Here is a 22,654-nt window from a genome sequence, read left to right as displayed (position 1 = left end):
GAAAGTAGAATACAAGTAGCTAGAAACTGAGGGTAGTGGGGAGGGGAAAATAATGTGTTATTGTTTAGTAGATATAGTATTTGTTTTTTGTTTGTTTTTTAAATTATTTTTATTTTTTATTTATTCATTTTAGAGAGGAGAGGGAGAGACAGAGAGAGAGAAGAGAGAGGGAGAGAAGGGGGGAGGAGCAGGAAGCATCAACTCCCATATGTGCATTGACCAGGCAAGCCCAGGGTTTTGATCCGGCGACCTCAGCATTCCAGGTCGACGCTTTATCCACTGCGCCACCATAGGTCAGGCCTTGGATACAGTTTTTGTAATGATTTGACATTATGAGTATACTTGATGTCAGTCAATTGTACACTAAAAATGGCCAAAATAATAAATGTTGTTATGCATATTTTATCACATTACAAAAGAGAGCCCCCCCCCCCAAAAAAAAAAACTTGAATAGAAAAACTGTTCACCAGCCCTGTGAAATAGCTTGTCATCTGCCTAGGGCTCCTATAGTAAGAACAAAACCCAAACTCTTCAGTGAGAAATGGGTTTTTCGACCTGTGCTGGGGTCTCAGTAGAAGCAAACAAGTTGCTCTATAAGGAAACTCATGAAACAGTGCAGAGAACCAGCCCCCACTGTGAGAAACGCTGTTTACAATAAGTACGACCCTCAAGGACATGTCTGCAGATACAGCACATGCACGCACATGCGTGAACACACACGCACACACACTTTACATACACAGCACACCAAAAATACTGGAGATCAGTAAAGTATCAGATCCTTCCTTTAACAGATGCCAAGATGGGCCATACCTGCAGAGATTCCAGATTGGCCTGCTGGCTCCATACACAATCCTGCCTGGCCCCTTGTGGCAGATGCCACTTGCTGTCCTGCTGGTCATAGTCAGCTTCCTCTGGAAGTATGCAGACTTCTCTCTTCACTCTCTAGTCCCTGAAAGAATGAGTTCAGAGAACCATCCAGACTGGAACTTGCAGATCAGTGGGACCCTGGCTTTGCTGCTAGCAAGAGTGAGTCCTTTTTCTGTCTGGGATGCCAGCCCTGCAGAGTCCCATGGGTGGGAATGGAAGCACAAGCCCCTCAAAGGGGCTTTTGGCAATGACAAGTGGGGCCACTCCTGTGTGTACCCCTTGGCTCCTAAACCCCAGTGTCTTAGGGAACTGCGCCACATAGAGGTCTCTGACTTCGTAGACAGAGGCATGGTGAAGGGTGGCACCCATCCTTTCAGAGTGTCTCGAGCTGCTGCTTCAGTATGCCCCGAGTGGTATGGTGTGTGACCACCCACCGTGACAGGCCCACTCCTGACCCCCCACTGTGAAGTAGGCCCTTGGTCAGATGCGATGACATGGGATCCCGTCAGGTCAGTTCTGGAGGGCCAGTGATAGAGGCTGGTGATTCTTGTCTACACTGTGTCCACTGCTTCTTCTGTGGTGGATTCATCTCAGTGGGGGTTAACGTACGCTCCAAAGTCTTCACACCATGCCCACTCCCAGGTTTCCACCCACTTGCCTTTTCTCAGACCTTGTCCCATATTCTAGTTCCTTGTCTTCCAGTCCCCTGTCCACAGAACCAGGATGTTGACGGCTGCCCGTGTATCTTTTCGGCTCAGGCTACTTCTCAGTCCACACAGAGTAGGGTGGACTGGTGGGCTGCTTAGAGCTCTGTCCATAGGGCAAATTTTCCTCTGCACTGTCAGTCTTCAGGTCACCCCTGAATACTGTTGTCACCAGCTTGGGTCCATCTGTGGCTCATACCTCTGTGTCGAGCTGCCCTGTTTGTGAACTGTGCTCAACTGGGTATACAGCCAACTTACTGCTGGTGGCACAGGGCATGGAGGGCACACGCAGCTGTGCTGGTTGGCTCAGAGATCTGGGCTTCCCGCTCTTGTGACTCACAGTCCTTTTGCTCTGGTTTGATCTGGGATGTACCATTTTCATCTCGGAGTGGATGCTGCTGTTTAACTTAATACCTTGGCAGACAGACTCAGCTCATCATGGGACACCTTGGATGCTCAGTCCCTGTGTCTCTACCAGTACACAGTAATACACCAGAAGCTTTATTAAAGGGTGTGTAAATCTCTGCTTCAATGGCATGGCCTGACTTCGGAATCCCAGGGGCATACATTTTAACCCCACCCCCATGAAGCTCTTCATGGGCCCCATCCTGTGATTTTTCCCACCGTTGACGCCTTTGCACCATCCAGGGTTCACTAGATCAGACAGCGTCAGTACCAGGCTGCTCACACCCCCACCTGGCCCTACTGCAGAGTCCTTGATTGCCCTCTCAAATGTGACAGCTGTTGTGTCATCTGTCTGTGGACCAGAGCAGTATTCTAGGAATGTTGCTCCTGAGACCTCACCTAGCAGGCACTATGCTTCCTTCTTTGTGGTGGGGGATGTAAGATGTATCTTTCACTTAGGAGGGGATATCCTAGCATGCCTCTGACCACTGGGCCCCTAGAAACTTCACAGTAGTTACCAGATCCTGCATTATCACAGGGTTTATCTCCCACGGTGAGGGGTACGTGTCTTACCCAGGCCTCCAGGTGCCACCACTTGCTCCTTCCATGCAGTTGGCATGTTGTCATCTCTGTCATCTCTCACCTCCCTCATCAGGTCCAGCACTAGTTATCAGGAGGCACCCGGGAAGAGATGTGTGCAGCCAGTGCTGATTCTGGGGAAAGGCCTCTGCAGCATCTTCTAGCCCTCTGGTGTGCTTGTCACTCTAGAGGACCTGGAGGATCGGTGTCATCATGGGCACCCGCCAGGAGTCCAGGTTTTCTTTACCACAGCCTGGACCCAGAAAGAGTGCTTCCTTGGACTGAGCAGTCAAACATTCTGAATGCTGTAATTGGGTCCTCAGCCTGCAGTGCCATTGCAGGTCATGATGAGGACCACTTTGTTCCCACCAGGAAAGCTCTAAGGTTCTTTCTTACACTTAGCTATTAACTGCTTGTTAATAGCTTCCAGGATCTCATTATGCTTGTGCAGGGCATCAGGACAGCCTGGCGGTAAAGAGCCAGTTTTGTTTCTGTAGGTGTTTTTCCTGATGTATCTTCCATGTGTCTGCATTATTATGCGTGTCATGGCATTTTCCTCCACCAGGACACCTCCCAGGTCACTTACAATGAAATCTTTGGCAGTTGTACATGACTTGTGTCAGGACTAGACAACCTGCAGAGTGGTATACAGAGTAAGTCCAATTCCCATCTTACCACTTGATTTTTTTTGATTTTTTTTTTTTTTTTTAGTGGAAGGTGGGGAGTTAGACTCCCCATATGCACCCTGACTGGGTTCAACCCGGTAACCCCCATCTAGAGCCAATGCTTAATCAACCAAGCTGTCCTCAGTACCCTGGGGCCAACGATCAGACCAGTTGAGCCACTGGCTGCAAGAGGAGAAGAGGGAGGGAGAGAGAGAGAAGGGGGAGAAGCAGATGGTCACTTCTGTGTACCCTGACTGGGAACTGAACCTGGGACATTCATATGCCAGGCCAATGCTCTATCCACTAAGCCAACCAGCCAGGGCCACTACATGTTTTCTTAGACCACTCAGTGCCACTTGTATCTGTCTGGGTCCTTTGAGAAACAGACACCAAGATGGATCACATCTGCAAGGATGTGATTAGGGAAATGCCTGTGTGAAAGGAAACAGAGAACTAAGAAGAGACTGGAAGAGAGAGCCATCAGACAGGCTACAATCTAACCCAGGGGTCCCCAAACTACGGCCCACAGGCCGCATGCAGCCCCCTGAGGCCACTTATGCAGCACCCGCCGCACTTCCGGAAGGGGCACCTCTTTCATTGGTGGTCAGTGAGAGGAGCATAGTTCCCATTGAAATACTGGTCAGTTTATTGATTTAGATATACTTATTCTTTATTTTAAATATTGTATTTGTTCCCGTTTTGTTTTTTTACTTTAAAATAAGGTATGTGCAGTGTGCATAGGGATTTGTTCATAGTTTTTTTATAGTCCGGCCCTCCAACGGTCTGAGGGACAGTGAACTGGCCCCCTGTGTAAAAAGTTTGGGGACCCCTGATCTAACCCTTAGTGAAGTGGGGGTGCCGTCTCTCCCAGCCAGCTGTGCAGTCTGGGGAAGAGGGCAGAGCCACTGAGGAGTCACTGTCTTTCTCTTGTCTCTGCCCATTTTTCTCAGTTGTTTCATTTTGATTTCATGCAGCTGACTAACTTTGTCAACCTCCATTTCACGTGGTGGAAGAATTATCTCTGTTGTTCAGGAGGACAGCAACTAGGCTGGATACCACGGTCCCACTTTCAAATTCCTAGGGAAGGACTGGCCTGGTTTTAGCTGTGTCTGGAATATAGTTCACAGTTATGTGAATCAGGTTGTCTCTCTCTAAATTGAAACATTCCCAGAAAAGTTGTACAGACTACAGGTTTAATACTGATACTTTATGTAATCTCAAATAATTCTTAAACGTTTGATGAGCAATCTTTGGGTTTTTCTTAGCACATATCATGACTTTAAAGAATGATTTGGTTGGCTCACACAATTTTTCCCAATGAAGGAATCCAGAGGCATTCCTTATCACTGGTGACTGTTTGGGTTAGTTTGTTACGTTTGTTTTTGTTACTGCAAAGCATTTTCAAGAGTAATGATGGACCCAATATTTTCTCCTTTAACTCTTCCTAGCTGTTCAATTTATTTAAACAGATTTGTATCAGCTAAAAATAAAGGCTATCTGGGAAAAAAATACAACTGTTAAGAGTACTTAACACTGAATTGGAAAGCCATAAAAGTCATTGTAGGTGAATAGAACTTTTAAAAGGATCTATGAAGTCCTTTTTCTAAAATTGTAGGAATAGCAGCCTGTCTTTTCTCTGTTTGTATATTGACAAATGAGGGAGCTCCAAGTAAGGGTGTCATGTAGTGAGAAATGAAGGCTAAATTAATTAGTCTTAGCTGAAATGCTGCAGTGACAGGCACACTGCCCAAATGAAGGCTGTGCTAAGGAGAGGTGTGTATATAGAATACACAGGGAAGCCAGGGTCTGTCAGGAGCTGGTGGCGGTGGGAACGAGGACTGGGCATGCAGGAACAGGTGAGGCAGGGTAAGCAGGCTTGGGATCCGCTGGCTTGGATAATTTGAACAGGCATGATGTTGTCCCTAGTTGTTTGGTACCTGGCCCTGTGTGATTATGTGTGGTGATAGAGGTCTTGTGTGTGAGAGCTCCACAGAGAAGGGTGCGGGGCAAGGGCTCTGGATGATAGGTTTGCATATGGAAAGCAAGCTCCTATGAGTTGTTTACTAGTTCATGGAATTAGCTAGTCCTAATAAGGCAGTCTCTGCAGCATCAGCAGGGCCCCAGATGTGAAAGCAACAGAATACAAAAGTAGAAGATGTGGTTTATACACCTGTATAGAGTTAAGTTTTTCCTTTTGCAGTGTAGTGACATCTTAAGCAAGTCTCCAGGTTAACACTCTCAGCAAGGCTGCCACAGATGCGTGGAGCCTCCCAGCACCTGGCATGTAGTCAGTGTGGCACTGGAAGGGGATGTCTTCAATAGGTAAGTGAAGGCCTTTGGCAGGGGTGGTTGTCAGAGCAGGGTATGGGCACTTGTAACTGAGAATGTCGAGAGAATCCTGTAAGAGTGTTTTCAAGACTCCCCATGTGGAAAACAGCCACTCTAGTTCCCGGGTGTGCCGTAATGACCGTGTGTCTGATATCAGGGAAAGAGCAGGTAAGCTATTAACTAACTTTGGATGTTTTTGGACATTCTGGCGGGACCTCTGTGTGATGTGTGTGTAATTAGGAGGTTTGTTTGAACAATTGTGGGTACAGAGAAATGTGGTTGGTAGGTGGGGGGATGGCAGGCTGGCATGTTTCTGGGCATGTCACAATCTAAAATATGGGGAAAGGGTGACATTTCATCCTGAATAAACAAAATGAAAATGGAACAGTGTATATTACATACATAGTCAACATTCAGCTCATAAATCTCATGTTTACCCTGAACTCTTGTAAAACCCTCTTTTGAGAAATTATTTAAAAGCGAATTCATGCCTGGGCTCGTCTCACAAAGCATTTAGAAGCAGACTGCTGATGGCTTCAGAGCCAGTGGTCTGTCCCTTCTTTAGCTTACCTGTGCTGTCTTTAAGTGCCCCCTCCCCGCAATTGCTCTGTCTTTGTGGACATCATGGGATTTTTTAATTTTATTTTTTTAGCGAGAGAGGATAGACAGGCAGGAAGGGAGAGAGATGATAAGTATCAGTTCTTCCCTGTGGTACCTTGGTTGTTCATTGATTGCTTTCTCATATGTGCCCTGACCGGGGGGGGGGGGGGGGGGGCTTCAGCAAACCAAGTGACCCCTTGCTCAAGCCAGTGACCCTGGGCTCAAGCCAGCAACCATGGGGTCATGTCTATGATCCCATGCTCAAGTCAGCAACCCCATGCTCAAGCTGGTGACCCCATGCTCAAGCCAGATGAGCCTGTGCTGAAGCTGACAATCTCGGGGCTTTGAACCTGGGTCCTCTGCAGTCCGACACTGCACCGCTGCCTGGTCAGGCAACATCATGGTTTTTGTTGATTGATTTTCTTCTAGCTTTTATGGAATGAGTCCCTACTGATTAATTTTCAGTAATTTTCTTTCCCACACTTTATTCTTTTATTAGGTTTATTAATGATTCTTTTTCTCCTTATGAGGAATCCTGGTTTATTTTACTGTGATTAATTACCATCCTACTTTGATTGTTCTAATTGGCTCTCCAAGAAAGAAGTGACGGCTCCCAGTGAACCTTGCACTTTGGCCCTGAGATGTGTGTGTCTGGAACTTGCATGTCATGGCAGTCCTTCTGTGTGCCCCTCTTCTTTCACACGGTTTTAGTGTAAATATTCTAGCTATTCTCCATGGTTCAGCTTTATCCTCAGCCAGTGAACTGTTCCTTTTTATTCCTGTAAGCAGAATAATAATTAACATTATGGCATAAGATACTAAAAATAAATCAGCCAGAGTTTTTGAGGTTGCTATATGCCACGCTCTGCTCTTAAGTGATTATGGATGTAATAACTCAGTAATTCCTCACTCTGTGAGGTAGGTACTGTTATCCATTTTACAGGGAGGAAACTGAGGCACAGAAAGGTGATCGGCCCTATGCAGTGTACCTGAGGCACTAGATGAAATAGTATTTGAATCTAAAAATACGGTCAGTTTGTTCAGCCACCACCTTAGTGGACATAAGGCAGAAATAGTCAATGAAAACATTGAACTTTTCCTTTTTAACTGTGGCCTCTTCTTCATTTTCCATACTGCCTCTGTCACAGGCCCTTTATGATTTCAGTTTGAAGCCCTTGTCCCCCCTTTACATCTTAGTTTGTTGTGTCCCCAGCGGGGCTGCTGTGACTCCTCAGGGATGCCAGCACTCCAGCCCCCACACACTTTCAGGACTCCCTGTCCAGTGACCTGGGTGGTTGGGTACTGTCTCACTTCCTCACCACAGTAAAGTTCCATTGGGGACTTTGGTTTTATTTGCCATTGGGTCCCTGTCACCTCACACATTGCCAGGTATGTGGCAGGTGCTTAGAAAGTATTTACTGGGCACATGAAAAAAGGTTATGAAGAGATAAGGAAGAAGAACAAAGGTTGATTATATGGTGACCACATTCAACTCTAACTTTAGGTACAGCATACCATTCTGTTATTGTACCAGGTGGAAATACTGTAAGTTTAGGTTACAGACAGCCCAACTACAATGGCTTAAACAAATGCAATGTTATCTGTCTCACATGAAAAGAATTCCAGATCAACGTTTTGGGCTGCTTTGACTGTTAACAAATGTCACGAAGGTTCTAGGCTGTTCTCTGTTTCTGCTCCTGCAAATTGGGAAATATGACAATCTTAACAAAGTGACAGTCACTGGAGTATCTACTATGGTATGAGCAGTAAATCTGTTGTATGAGTAGAAGATGTGATACTTTATATACCCCCTTAACCAAAAAGTTTTATTTATTTATAATGTACTTTTTGAAAAGAAACGTGAAAGGAATTCCAGGATAATGGGGAAGACTTTCCCAAAGTGTCTGATGATCCTTTACTGTTTTCATTTAACCCTTTGAGTAGTGAGTTTTATTCATGCTCGCTGATCCCTGGGAGTGTGTTTGTTTGTATTTTTTTTTCAAAAAATGAAATTATTTCCAGTTACAGTTTTATTAACTTAAAATCATATTTGATAACCAATTTATAGAAACAAGAAGAACATACATTTGCCTTTTTTAAATGCTGCCTTACACATCTTTAAAAGTTTTTGTACAATTGTACTCTGGATGGTCAGGAGGCACGAGGACGTACATGAATGTTCGTACTATTCAGAGGATTAAGTCTAAGGTATGAAAGGTGATTGGAAACTGTTGGGAGAGATTACTGACAGGTGTTACTGTACGGTAACCTGGTTGGCAGTTCAATAGGGAGATGCCCTGGTTCAGTGTTCATGTTTGTACATTATTTCCCTTCAAACACTTTCCAAGGAAGAATGTTCTAATCTCTGTGGTGGGCAGTAAAAACCAGGCCCCAGTGTTCTGGAAGCCAAGTGGAGAAGGGAGCAGAGCATGCGGAGCGTATCTCACTTACCAGTCAGAGCAGACTGATTGAATACTCCTGGTTTCACTGTGTTGTCTACCCCAGCCTTGAGCTATGCCTAGTTTCTCAAGTCTAGATCCTCGAATTCCCCTTTTCCAGAGAGTAAAATGTGCTGGGTGAGGTAGAGGAAGGTCAGCCCAAGAAGGGAGAAGGAATTTATGGATTTTTAAAAGCCAATTCTGTTTTCATACCTCTCCATTCTCCATTTCATAGATACCTGGCATCTGCTATTCCTGAGCTTTGTGGAGGAGAGTGGGCGAGGTTCTGTGGTACAAGTGAGCTTACTTCCTGTCTCCCTCCACTTGCAGTATGTCTTTTCTGTCTTAATCCAATTAAGCTGTGCCCACAGTTCTAGGGCTCTTGTGTCCTACTTTTACTACTTGTGGGTTTGCGCCTTTTCTCTCTTGTCATCTCAGTGGAGAGGGAGGGGAGGTAAGAATGCATGTATTCATTCATTTGTGCTTACCTGAAAATCTTGCATATATTTTTTTCTATTAAATTGGATTGCACTGTACTTTACCCTTGATCTCAATAAAACTTAAGTTATTTGACATCTTTTACATATTTATCTGATTTTCTCTTGGAAATGACAGGATAATGAAAACTCATGGGAAAGAAAATTAGTTTTCAAGGGAATGAAGACTAGTTTTGTTAAAATATGTAATGAACCTTTTTCTTTTAATGTCTGCTTAATTTACAGATTGTAAGCCATGCCTTTAGTGAAGAGGAACATCGAACCCCGGCACCTTTGCCGGGGTGCCCTGCCTGAAGGCATTACCAGTGAACTTGAATGTGTAACCAATAGTACCCTTGCTGCTATCATACGCCAGCTAAGCAGTCTAAGTAAGTCATCTCATTTCTAGAACAACTTTTTACCAGTGGCATTTTATTAATTTCAGTATTTGTGAATAGATTTCAACTCAATACTTATGTTCTTATCCAAAGATGAGACTACAGCTTTGAAGGAATAAATCGCCCTTCCTCCCTCCTACATGTCTCAGTGTGAAATTAACTGGCACCCTCTCTGGTCTTGTGAGACCAACTTTACGTGATGAAGACATAAAGTTAGAATTGACCAATTCAAAAATTATTAGATGAGACCAAATGAGTAGATAAAAAGTAGTGTTTTTATTTTAAACATTTTCAAAAGCTTATTAAAATGAGGTTAATATAGTTTTTTAAACTTGATTGAAGTATTTTGTTAAACTTGGACAGAACTGTCTTATAAAATGTAAATTGAAAACTAGTTAACATCTATACTATGCTTGGCACAGAGTAGATGTTCAATAAATGTTTGATTGAATAATATTTCAAATTAATAAAAATAAAGCTAAAAGTCTTGAGATTTACTGATTTTAACCTACTAAAAGTTAAAATGCAGCTAACTGACTTCCAGATTGAAGTAAAATGTGATTGTTACATATATGCAGTACTACGCACGTATTACATACATAGTTTGTTTGGGAAAGGATTTTCTATTCTAATTGTGAACATTCATGTGAAATACCCAAGGAATATTCCATGTTTTAAGACTCAAACATGTATTTGAAAATATGTTGTCCTTCAAAGCTTTTTGAAGTTGCAGTGTTTCTCCCTAACTTTTATATCTACAGCGTCATCTTGTTTTCACACCTCATCCCACTCCATTCAGATTTAGATAGTTTAAACTGCATGACCTTCCCCCCCCCCCCCCCAGAGACAGGGAGAGAGTCACAGAGAAGGATAGATAGGTACAGACAGACAGCAACGAAGAGAGATGAGAAGCATCAATCATTAGTTTTTCATTGCGACACCTTAGTTGTTCATTGATTGTTTTCTCATATGTGCCTTGACCGTGGGCCTTCAGCAGACTGAGTAACCCCTTGCTCAAGCCAGTGACCTTGGGTCCAAGCTGGTGAGCTTTGCTCAAACCAGATGAGCCTGCACTCAAGCTGGCGACCTCAGGGTCTTGAACCCGGGTCCTCCGCATCCCAGTCTGATGCTCTATCCACTGCGCCACCGCCTGGTCAGGCTAAACTGCATTTTAGGTGACAGGTTTTCACAGTTAAGTTTTTGAGAAACTGTTAATAACTAGAAAATCCTCCATGAAATTTCACATACTGGTAGTCTCAAGCACAGGGAATGTTTCCTAAAAACCTCAAGTACTTTTCTTTATTTTTATTTTATTTTTAAGAGGAAATCCTATGAATAGATAAGTATTTCCAAAAAGAACTGTACTGTATTATTACTCATTAATTTTTAATATCTCTATAATCATTGGCTAAGTCACAGTAACTTGGAAATTAATGGATTTCACAATAGATATCTAGAATCTGAACTAATTAGAATTGATTTTTGGTAGTGGTTGATAAAATGTATAAATTTTATAATTACGGGAGAAGATACCTTGTAAATTATTAAAAGGGTAAAATGTTTCTGTTTGCATTCATATATTGTTTTGTAAGAAGGTTTTAGTTGTCATTATGGCTGAATGTATTGGCATAGAGCAGGGACTGAGAGAGACTTGAATGCCACATATTTTAAAATGTAATTCCGTGAGAGCCATACAACGACCTGTGTACGTTACGCATTATCCAATAATAATTTGGTATTGTCCCAGAGGACAGCTGTGATTGGCTCCAGCCACCTGCAGCCATGGACATGAGCAGTAGGAAATGAATGAATTGTAATTCATGATAATTTTATATTTTTAACATTATTATTTTTTTATTAAAGATTTCTCTGCGAGCCAGATGCAGCCATCAAAAGAGCCACATCTGGCTTGCAAGCCATAGGTTCCTGACCCCCGGCATAGAGTATAAGTGATGAAAACTGACACAAAATGTTAACGTTTTAATTGTTGAGCTGTATGTCTTGCTGAAATGTTCAGTTTAGTGTTATGTTAGCCATGTTTATTATGTCCATGTGGCCACTGTCTCTTTTAAGTGAAACTAATCACACAGCAGGTTTTACTTCACATGGTCCACTTGTGGTAGGCAGAATAACATCAGCCCCTCCAGAGACCTTTGTATATGCAGGGGGAATTAAGGTTGCTCATTTGTTCACCTTAAAAGAAGATGATCCTGGATTCTTTGGGTGGGACCAGTGTCATCACAGGAGTCCTTTAAATGTAGAAGGAAGAGGTAAAAGAATCAGTGCCAGAGAACTGTGATGTGAGCAAAGCTCAACTGGCCATTGCTGGCTTTGAAATAGAAGAAGATTACAGGGGTCTATAATCATTGGGGTTGTAATCTTCATACAACATCAGGATGGTGAACTCTTTTGTGGACCAACATGAAATTTATGGTGAACTGGCACCTGTCCATGGACTGGCCATTGAAACACACTGGTCTAACATGTATGTAATTGGAGTTCCAGAGAAGAGGAGAAAAGGAGAACAGGGCAGAAAAAAATATGGATGAGAATTTTTGAATATTGATGATAGACATCAACCAGTGGATCCAAGAAGTTTAGCAGATTTCAGGAAGTGTAAATTAAAACCACATCTAGTCATATCATAATATTTCTTAAAGAACAGAGATAAAAATCTTAAAAGAAGCAAGAAGAAATAAATAGGGGGAACAATGTTAAGAATGACAGTGACTTAATCATGAGAAACAATGGAAACCAGAAAATAGTGAATAAAGTGACAAAAGAAAAAAATTATCATTCTAGAACCAATGAACATGTCCTTAAAAATAAACGTGGAATGAAGACGTTTTGTTCAGACAGTCTGGGGGAATGAGTCTGGCAGATCTACACTACAAAAAAAATGCTAAAAAAGAAATTCTTTAGGCTGAAGGGAATGATACCAGATGGTAGCTTGGATCTTCAAGAATGAATTAAGATCAGCAGAAAGATGATTAAAAATTGTACATCTATCTATCTGTTTAAAAGATTATGAACTGTTTACTGTGTGAAATTAAAATATATACAGTTGAGCTCTAAAGTCAGAAGGGGGTAAATGAAATTTATACTATTGTGTTTTATATTGTTTATGAAATGCTGTATTATTTCAGAGTATAATTTGATGAATTAGGATACATATTTTAATTTTCAGTAACTTCTTGGATAACACATAGAGGATATAAAATTTGATTATCCCAGAAAAATGCAGGAAAACAACAGAAGAACAAGAAACAGAAAGGACAAATGAAAACAAATACTCAGATGATAAAATAAAACCCAGCCATATCAATAATTGCATTAAATGGAAACATTTTAAACATTGTACTTAAAAGGCAGAGCTTATTAGGTTAAATAAAACAGCAAGACTACATACATGCTTTTATAAAGATGAAGAACACAGATCAAAGAAAATACTGAAAAACATACCATGTAAACACAAAACATAAGAAAGCTTATATGGTACATTAATATCAAATAAAGTATAAATTGGAGATAAAGGACATTTCATAGTAATGAGTAATTTTATCAAAACACAATCTTAAATGTATATATACCTAGTAAGTGAACTCCATAGTACATAGAATAAAAATAGAACTAATGGGAGAAATAAACAAAAATCTGTAAGGATATAGAAGGTTTTAACCACACTGCCAACCAATCCATTCTATAGAATACACATTTTCTTAATGTGGATGTGGAATGTTCATCAAGGTGGAACATATGCTCAGCTGTACACTGATCCATTTAAAAAGATTGATACCAGAAGGAGTATGATAATAATGAGATAATGATAATTATAATAGTCATTTTAGATACAGTAATTCTCACATACTGGAAAATAAAGCAGTATCTTTTAATATAATCCTTGAGTCAAAGAAGAAATAAAGGAAATTAGAAACTATTTCAGTGTGGATATGAACACACAAAATACCAATGTGTTTGTGGGATTTGGTTACAGAAGTGCTTAGAGGGAAATCTATAGCTTTAAATGTTTCTATTAGGAAGAAGGAAGGTTTAAAATCATGAGCACATTCGTCAGGTGAGCCCTCGTGTTGCCCAGACGACCTGCTGCAGTTCCTGTGTTAATTGGCTTTCCTGTTCTTTCATATCTTCTCTTTTCACCTCAAACTTCCCCACTGAACTGGTGACCTTGCTTTACTCATCTTACTGGGAAAATAAAAGTAGTAATAGGAGAACAAGACATCGCTCTTCCGCCAGATCTAATATGCCCGTGTAGCATGTGTTCTCCTCATCCTCCTTTAGAATGATGTCTGTGATGTTTCTATCTAAAGCACCCAGCCTCTCCCCTTCATGCTCATCCATTTACCTTCTCTCCCCTGCATCATCTGTTGTTCCCTCTGTCTATAGCACTCTACTAAGTATAAATATATTGAGAAATCTTCCAACTAAATAAACCTCATATCATCCTTGACCTACAGACCCATTCTTTCTCCCCTTCATAGCCAGATTCTTTAAAGAACCATTCATATCTCCCCTGCCCTGTCTTCCCTCATTATCTCGTCTCCATTGAAGTTTTATCCTGTCCACTCTTGAAACTGCTTGTCAATGTTACCAGTGATGTTGTGTTGCCAAATCCAGTGCTCTGTCTCTGTCTTGTTACTTGATCCATTGATTTGACTCCATTGATAACTTCCTTCTGGAGGAACTTTCTTTGCCTGGTTTGCATGCCAGCACACTTGGTATTTCTACTTCACAAGCTCTTCTTTTATTAGTCTCTTTTGATGATCTTCCCAACCTCTGCATGCTGGAGTGCTCAGGGCTGGGTCACTGACAGTCTGTGCTGTCTGTTCCTGTTCACTAAGCAATCTTATCTGGTCCCATGGTTTGAAATACCATCTTTACCCTGAGACCTACAGATTTGTGTCCTCAGTTCAAACCTCTCCCCTGGATTTCAAACTTGTATCTACTGAAAGTCTTCACTCAGATTTCTGATAGGCATCTCAACTCAGCATCTCTAGTAATGATTCCCTTCCTCTCTACCCCCATCTGTTAGCATATAGGAACTCTACTCTTCCAGTTGCTTTTGATTTGTCTCTTCTATCTCTCATACCAGACATCTTCAAAATATGTACCAAATCTGTATGTCTGTTAGCACCTCCACTGCTGCTTATCTAGTCCAAGCCACCACAGTCTCCCATTGCTCTACAGTAGCATCCTGTCAACCTCCCTGCTGTTTGCTCTCGTTACCCTTCCCGAAGGGAGGCATGTTGATTTCTCTGTCTTCTGCTATCACTTTTCCCTCCACTCACTGGGCTCCAGCCATATTGGCCTCCTCAGTGCTGCTTGCCCATACTGAGTGTGTTTCTGCGTTCTGCGTGGAAGGTTCCTCCCCCAGGTATCCATATGGTTCCCTTGAGTGACCCCTAAATACCACTCACTTCCTACCACTCTCTTTTCCCTTACCATCTTATTCTCTTCATGACCCTATCATCATGTGATATATTGCCTGTCTGTTCATGTATGATACAAGTTTTGTGGCTGTGTTCACCCTGGATATATCTTTAAGTGCCTGGTACACAGTGCTTAATAAATATTTGCTGAGTAAACTGACAGCAAATACTTAATAAGCAACATCTGTTATCTTAGTTCTTATAAAATGCTTAGAAAGAATATTGTAAAGAGTATATTAAAAAGTTTAATGTAGTTGTCTATGTATGACCTTTCTACTTTTTATTTTCCTGAGTTTTCAGATTTTCTACCATGAGCATGTATTATACATAAAAACATTTCAAAGAATCAGGGTATATACTACATTTTATTATTTTTCACAACAAAGATAAAATAAATCAAAATGTTAGCAGTAGATGTTATAGATTTAGCCATTTTTCCTATTACTTTTCCATGTTTTCTATATTTCTTAAACATCAATTGTTTCTATAGTACTTTTAAGAGTTTCTATAGCCCTGGCCAGTTGGCTCAGTGGTGGAGCGTCGGCCTGGCATGCAGGAGTTCCGGGTTCGATTCCCGACCAGGGCACACAGGAGAAGCGCCCATCTGCTTCTCCACCCCTCCCCCTCTCCTTCCTCTCTGTCTCTCTCTTCCCCTCCCGCAGCTGAGGCTCCACTGGAGCAAAGATGGCCCGGGTGCTGGGGATGGCTCCTTGGCCTCTGCCCCAGGTGCTAGAGTGGCTCTGGTCACAGCAGAGCGACGCCCCGGAGGGGCAGAGCATCTCCCCCTGGTGGGCAGAGCGTCGCCCCCTGGTGGGCGTGCCGGGTGGATCCCGGTCGGGCGCATGCGGGAGTCTGTCTGTCTCTCCCTGTTTCCGGCTTCAGAAAAATACAGAAAAAAAAAAAAAGTTTCTATAGTACTTCTAAGAAACTTTTAAGAAAAAAAAACTTAAGGCTCACTAATTATGTTACTTTTATGGAATTCAGTAGCAATTGGACTTTATTACAAGTACTATAAAAAAGTCTCCTTGTAACTTTTATTTTGAAATGATAGCAGTCTTACAAAAAACTCAAAAACAGTACAAAGAATTCTCATAAAGTTTTACTTACCCATATGTTATTTTACCACATTTTTTCTCTTAGAGACTTATTTCTTTTTTCCTGTCCTCCTTACTCCTCCCTCTCCCCAATATATGGGTGTGTGTGTATGTACACATATATACATCCATGTTAATAAATATATCTCGGCCTGATCTGTGGTGGTGCGATGATAAAGTGTCGACCTGGAACACTGAGGTTGTCAGTTTTAAAACCCTGGGCTTGCCTGGTCAAGGCACATATGGTAGTTGATGCTTCCTGCTACTCCCTACCTATCATTCTCTCTCTAAAATGAATGAAGTCTTTAAAAAAATAAAAGTAAAAATAAATAAGTAAATATATATATATATAATATATATATATATATCTCCTTTAATCTGGAATAGCTCTCAGTCTTTTTTTAGTTTTTGTAACCTCATATTTTCATTATTTATTTATTTTTGAGAGCAGGAGAGCAAGAGAGAGAGAGGCATCAACTTGTTGTTCCACATAATTTTGCACCTATTGATTGCTTCTCATACACTTCCTGACCCTAACCCTGGGCTCCAACTGGCGACCTCAGTATTGGGCCAGTACCCTCAGGATCAAGCCCTGATCAGGGCTTGAACCAGTGACCTTGGGATCAGAGCCAACACCCTTGGGATCGAGCTGGTGACATCCGACATCCGTGCTCCAGGTTGACACTATCCACATCCACGGGCCGGGGCTGTGACTTTAGAATTTTAAAGGGAACCAGCCATTTATTTTGTGTACTGTCCCTTGGTCCATATCTTTTGATGTTTCCTCATGATTAGATATAGGATATTGGCAGGATTGTCACAGAGTGATAACCATTGTCCTCAGTGCATTTTATCAGGAATCAGAGATTATCTGCTTGTCCCGTAAGTGCTTATGTTAACTTTGATCCTTGGTTAACATTTTGTCCATTGGATTTTCTAACGTAATATCCCTCCCATCCCTATATAAGTATCTTACAGGGAGACAGGTTAAGACTGTAATCTGTCCCCATCCCACTTCTTTCCACTAGTCTGAGCATCCATTGATGATTCTTGACCAAAACACCTACTGTAGTAGTTCAGAATGGTGATTTTTCTCATTCCAGATTTCTTCTACACTTACTAGTTAGGATTCTGATATAACTGCTTTCCTTTCTTTCCTGTAATTCATTCATTTACTTGTATCATTATGGACTCATGGATTCTTATTTTATCATCTGGGTTATAAGCTGTTGTCTTTATTATTTATTTTGATGCTCCCATTTTCTCAGATGTGGCCAGTTGGAGCCCTTTTAGGCTGGCTTTGTGTCCTTTAGACATGCTCCCACCACTCTGAGTACTTCTTTACTTTTTTAAGAAAAGCACAGCAAGGTATTCTAAGTTCATCTTGTACTTTTTCACCCTCAGCACTAGAACCAGTAATTGTTCCAAGAAGCCTGCTTCCTTTTAGTGGAGAATGAAAAGTCACCACCTTGACAAACCAAGATCTAGGTACTAGATGTGTGTATTAAAATTTCTGAATGACTTTGTTATGAATGGTTTTTTGTTCCACAGAAAAGACTCATAACAGACATATTGGTTGTTTCCAATGAATCTTCACTTTTATTAAAATGCAGTTGAAAATCCATGCATAATTTTTATACTTTGGTAGTTTAGAGATATGCTTCTCAACCTGACATACTTGCACATAGTTTATTATGAGCCTGACAAATCCATAAGAGATTTTCTGCCAGTAAAGAATGAATGAATTTGTACTTACCTCAATGTGGTCTTCAGTTCAATTCAGAATTCTCTTAGTTTAGCAATTAATGGACTTGCCATTGAAAGAGTAAGGCAAGCTTTTCAAATAAGTTGCTGTTTGCAAAGCTGCATACTATAATTGCAACACTTTATTCTTGCTCATCAATAAACATAGTTCCTTCAGTATTCTTTTCTTTAGTCACTTGTCAGCTTTCAGCAGCTGGCAGAAGATTAAATATAGAAGTCTTTAATTTCTATTTCTTTGTTGGTTTTTGTAAATTGAGAACTTCCAGTGGGAGTAGAGTATCAATGCATTTATTTTTTTCAAATGGGGTTAAGCACTGAAGGTAGAGGCTCCTTGGTCTGTGTCCTTTTCGATTTATATAGTGTCTCGCAGAGTGTGGTTGTTAACCATAGTTGCTGTGCTTTGAGAATGCTGGTGTAACTTTTGCAAGAGGCTTTAGTACTCCCATCTTCATATGGTGACATATGCTGTCTCTGTTAATTAGATTTCTGCAGAGCTGAAGGGTAAGGAATGGGATTTTTTTTGGAGTTGCACTAGAATAATTTTTTAAAGCTATGAATGATCAACTAGAAAAATGAAAATTAGTTGGGTTACATTTTGACTATGTCTGACATTCACAATAAACTACTGACAGACTTGGATGTAAAGCATTTGGAATATGGTGTTTGTCTCCAGATCACCCAATTGAACAGGCTGGCATTTCCCCACGGGGCTTTGTAAAACAGTAGTTCTGAAAGATTTTATTAGGTGTTTCTAGGTCCAGTCAGTTTGAAAATATGGTGTGCTAGCTGCTTCTCTTGCAGATTCCTAATACACATTAGCAATTAAAGCTTTTGAGATGCCTGAAGGCATAGAAACATTTTAATCTTTTTTTTTTTTTTTTTTTTTCTGAAGCTGGAAACGGGGAGAGACAGTCAGACTCCCGCATGCGCCCGACCGGTATCCACCTGGCACGCCCACCAGGGGCTACGCTCTGCCCACCAGGGGGCGATGCTCTGCCCATCCAGGGCATCGCTCTGTCGCGACCAGAGACACTCTAGCGCCTGGGGCAGAGGCCAAGGAGCCATCCCCAGCGCCCAGGCCATCTTTGCTCCAATGGAGCCTTGGCTGCGGGAGGGGAAGAGAGAGACAGAGAGAAAGGAGGGGGGGGGGTGGAGAAGCAAATGGGCGCTTCTCCTATGTGCCCTGGCCGGGAATCGAACCCGGGTCCCCTGCACGCCAGGCCGATGCTCTACCACTGAGCCAACCGGCCAGGGCCCATTTTAATCTTTTTTTATCTTAGAGTTCCCCAAACTTGCCCAGGCAGCATTTGTTGGTTGTGTACTTATTAACAAGAAAACATTGGTATGGAATCTGTGTTTGTCATTCAAGAAATAATGGAGCACTGGCTCAGCACAATGCAGAGAGAAGAGGCTTAACTTCAGGAAACTTACATAAATAGACGTAAGATCTTGTGACTGAGGCATGTTAGGGTATGTGAAAACTCAGAGAGGGCATCAGATCCTACACACACTAATCCGTGTCGTGAATGATTAATTTTAATGCATTTTTATTTATTCCAAATGGCTTTGAGCACCTACTCTAAGCCAGACATGTCCTAGACCAGTGGTTTTCAAACTTTCTACACTTGGGGACTGGTGAAAATTAGAGAATTATTTTGGGAACTGCTAAGGCAGAAATCATCCTGAACATAAGTGAATTCAACTAAGATCATTGGGTCTATAATCTTCACACATCATCAGTGTATTTAACTCTTTTGCACACTGGCAAGAAATTTCTGGCATACTGGCCCATGTACCACCAGTTGAAAGATACTGCCCTAGACCTTAAAGATTGGTGTAGCAAAGCACAAAACAGAGAGTCCTTGACCCCTTGAATCAAACATTCTAGTTGAAGGAGAGGGGCAGGAAATGAAATGAATACGTACAAATGATGATAAGGGCTAAGGAGAAAAATACTGCAAGGAAGGGACAAGGTGTGTGTGTGTTGAGCAGCTTAGTTTAGAAAGTGACATTTGAGTAGTCCTAGACAGGTGAAGAGGCAAACCATGTGACTCTCTGGGACTAAAATGGCCCAGGCAGCAGGGGCAGGAAATGCAAAAGCCCTAGGAGAGGGCATGTGATTAGCATGTGTGAGAAACAGGGAGCAGCCAGTGTAGTTGGAGTGGACTGTGCGAGGGAGAGGTAATAGATGATGAGGCTACCAAGGTAAATGGAGCTAGAGTGCAGAGGATTTTATAAGACATGACATAGTGTAATGCTGGTGGTTGAGACCAGGCAGGCTGACATTGAATTCAGACAGATGGTAGAGAAACTGTGGAGCCAGAAAGCATTTATTGGCCATTCCCATTTACTGGAGGCTTGCAGAGACAGGTGAGCAAAGAAACAAAGGAAAACCTGCTTTTTGCAGTGGAGGGCAAGGGATTGGGAAAACTTCCCCTCATGGTGGCGGCTGAGGGAACCACACCTTGTGGTGGCGGGAGAGCAATCGGGGAGAATTGCCCCTGAGGAAAAGCACTCATAGCTTTTCATAGAGATACACACGTGGCTTTCTGCCACATGCTCATACACTAATCCTGCACAGCACTTGCAGCCAGGAAACCAGCGAGCTAGCCTAACAGCTGTTTTCCCACACATAGCCTTCCACATTTTTCAAAGTGAGATGACAAGGCATAGAAGGGGTTTGAAAATGCAGAGGAGTAACAGGATCTGTGAGAAAGTGGGATGGGTTTAGGGACTGCAAAGTGTTCTGACTGGAGCACAATGAAGAACCCAGGCTTTCCGTGACTTGCTCAGAGGCTTGGGTTGTGTCTTGAAATGAGGGGAAGCAGTGAGGGATATAAACAGGAAGAAACCAGTCAGGTCTTTCTTTAGGAAGAAACATTTGGTAGCAGTGTGATGAGTTGGGTTTAAGGGGTGAGAGTTGAATCTGAAAGCAGAGAAAACAAAAGCTGTTGATGTAATTCAGGAGAGAAATGGGAGGGTCTAGTTGGGGTGGTGGGGAGAGAAGTGACTAGATTTGGCATTCAGTGAGCTGTAGAGGAAGGGAGCAGCAGCCACAGAAGACTGTTTCTTCCTTGGGCTTCCTTTTGGATGTTTGATGCCTTTCAACATGGGGAGTGCGGCTTCGAGTTAATGTGAAAATGAACTGATACAGAATTTGTACAGGATTAGACATGGACATCAATACAGATTAAGTGCATGGGCCCAGTGCTCAGGAAAGAGTTCATAAGGCAGCAAAAATCTTAATTCTGGATAGCACATCTAGCTGTAGTGTTTTAAAACATAATTTGTGTGAAGACTTTATTTCTTTGCCTTTTTGGAACTATTTCGTATATTGTGGGTGTGGTAAGTGTTGGCAGAAGTGTAAGTGACTCCAGAGAACCATACTATAGATATATGACAGTAGGAGAAACAGTTTACTGCTCATCTGGGGTGGGCTGGTGATTTTACTCATTTCTTTTATTGCTGTTATGTTTTAATAGAAAATTCCTCTTGTTAAGACAGTTACACTACTAGGATTTACAAAATCATACTAGTTTAAATTGATAATACTTAACTAGTGTCTGTAAATAACCATGTAGGCCAAAAAATATTTGAGTCCATTTTATTAAGTAAATAGGATATTACTAAGTATCTTATGGTCTGAACTGATTCTTGAAAATTGCTAATTTCTAGCCAAGGAAGTTTAAGAAAATACATGATAAGAGCAGGGAATTGGAAGTTAGAAGACCAAGTATGTTATAAAGTACTGCACCCCAGATTTTGAAAGGCACTGTACCTCATTTCATCGAGTTCACATAGAGACACCCAGTCCAGATGAATTTGGAGAAGTTTTATTGAAGGAGGAATTTTACTAAATATGCCGGCCGCATAAATCTTACACAGGGCAGCGGTCCCAAATCATGTGTCTGATTAATATTTTAGGGGCTGGTTATATACCCTTAATTATACATGGGCGGGGGGAAAGCCTGATATCACGGCATAAGCTTATAACCTTTGTTTTCACCTATACAGGTTTGGGAAAAGGATGAAGGGGGGGATGGGACACAATTCATTAGCAAGTTTATAACATTTGTCTATAGGATTCATTAAAAAGTTTCTACACATTAAAACTTACAAGGTAACACAATAGTAAAAATGTCGCTCTACATATTAAAAGACATTTCTATTTTTTCTAGTGTTCATTTGCTATTCATTTGTTCAGAGATACAAACATTAACTACATGTTTTCAGGAGGGGAGAGGTAGTTTCCATGGGGACAAATGCCTGTAAATGGTCCATCAATATAAGAAAAGGTTTAATTTAATCTTTTCTCTTCCTGCACCTGGCTAGCTATTCACTTACTTCCTCACAGGTGTGGGGGGGAGGTCAGAGAATCCAACTCTCCTTCCCCTCTGCATTTATAATACAGTGCCATCGGCCATCCTGGTTTTGATGCTAATCACACAAGTACAAAGATCATTTTCAAAATCTCTCTGAACCTAGCCCAAATTAATAAAATGTTCTTTAAGCTTCCTAAAATATTAATATTAATTCTGTAGCTTTTTGGTACCTTACAAGTATTTTTTATCTGTTTCTCCCACTTGTGATGGGATTTGAACAGAGTATCTTTCTGATGCTCAGTCAGTCATCTGGAAAATGAAAGCCATAGCTCCCTGCTTACTGCATAAGCTCCCTCCTTCATTAAACAGGTGGGCACCAGGGAGCGTTGTTCCAGGGCTGGGCTGCAGCACAGAGCAGGCCGACACATTCTAACTCGGAGGGTGTGCAGTCTCTGGAAGGTGGCTGAGAGAACGCCTGTGAGAGCATAACAGTTATTCTTGCACCCAGTAAGTTGTCTTTCTGGGAGATTCAGGCTCTCTTCTCATTTGAGTGATAAATTGATA

The 22,654-nt window shown here is 41.7% G+C and overlaps 1 protein-coding gene across 9 annotated transcripts in view; it reads left to right on the top strand.

Annotated features, from left to right (window-relative positions):
* WASF3 (WASP family member 3) overlaps positions 1 to 22,654 on the top strand; it is a 193,169-nt gene that overhangs the window by 128,395 nt on the left and 42,120 nt on the right. For 8 of the 9 annotated variants that reach the window (XM_066369229.1, XM_066369238.1, XM_066369231.1 and 5 more), the window contains one exon: positions 9,312 to 9,454. In XM_066369229.1, coding sequence (XP_066225326.1) covers positions 9,322 to 9,454 — 133 coding nt within the window. In that variant the 5' untranslated portion in view covers positions 9,312 to 9,321. Of the gene's footprint in view, positions 1 to 8,824; positions 8,887 to 9,311; positions 9,455 to 22,654 lie in introns of all 9 variants that reach the window. The other variant, XM_066369236.1, reaches the window with a different exon arrangement.

This window comes from Saccopteryx leptura, chromosome 2 (assembly GCF_036850995.1).
Source record: "Saccopteryx leptura isolate mSacLep1 chromosome 2, mSacLep1_pri_phased_curated, whole genome shotgun sequence".
Lineage (NCBI taxonomy): Eukaryota > Metazoa > Chordata > Mammalia > Chiroptera > Emballonuridae > Saccopteryx > Saccopteryx leptura.
This window is presented reverse-complemented; position numbering and strand designations above follow the sequence as displayed.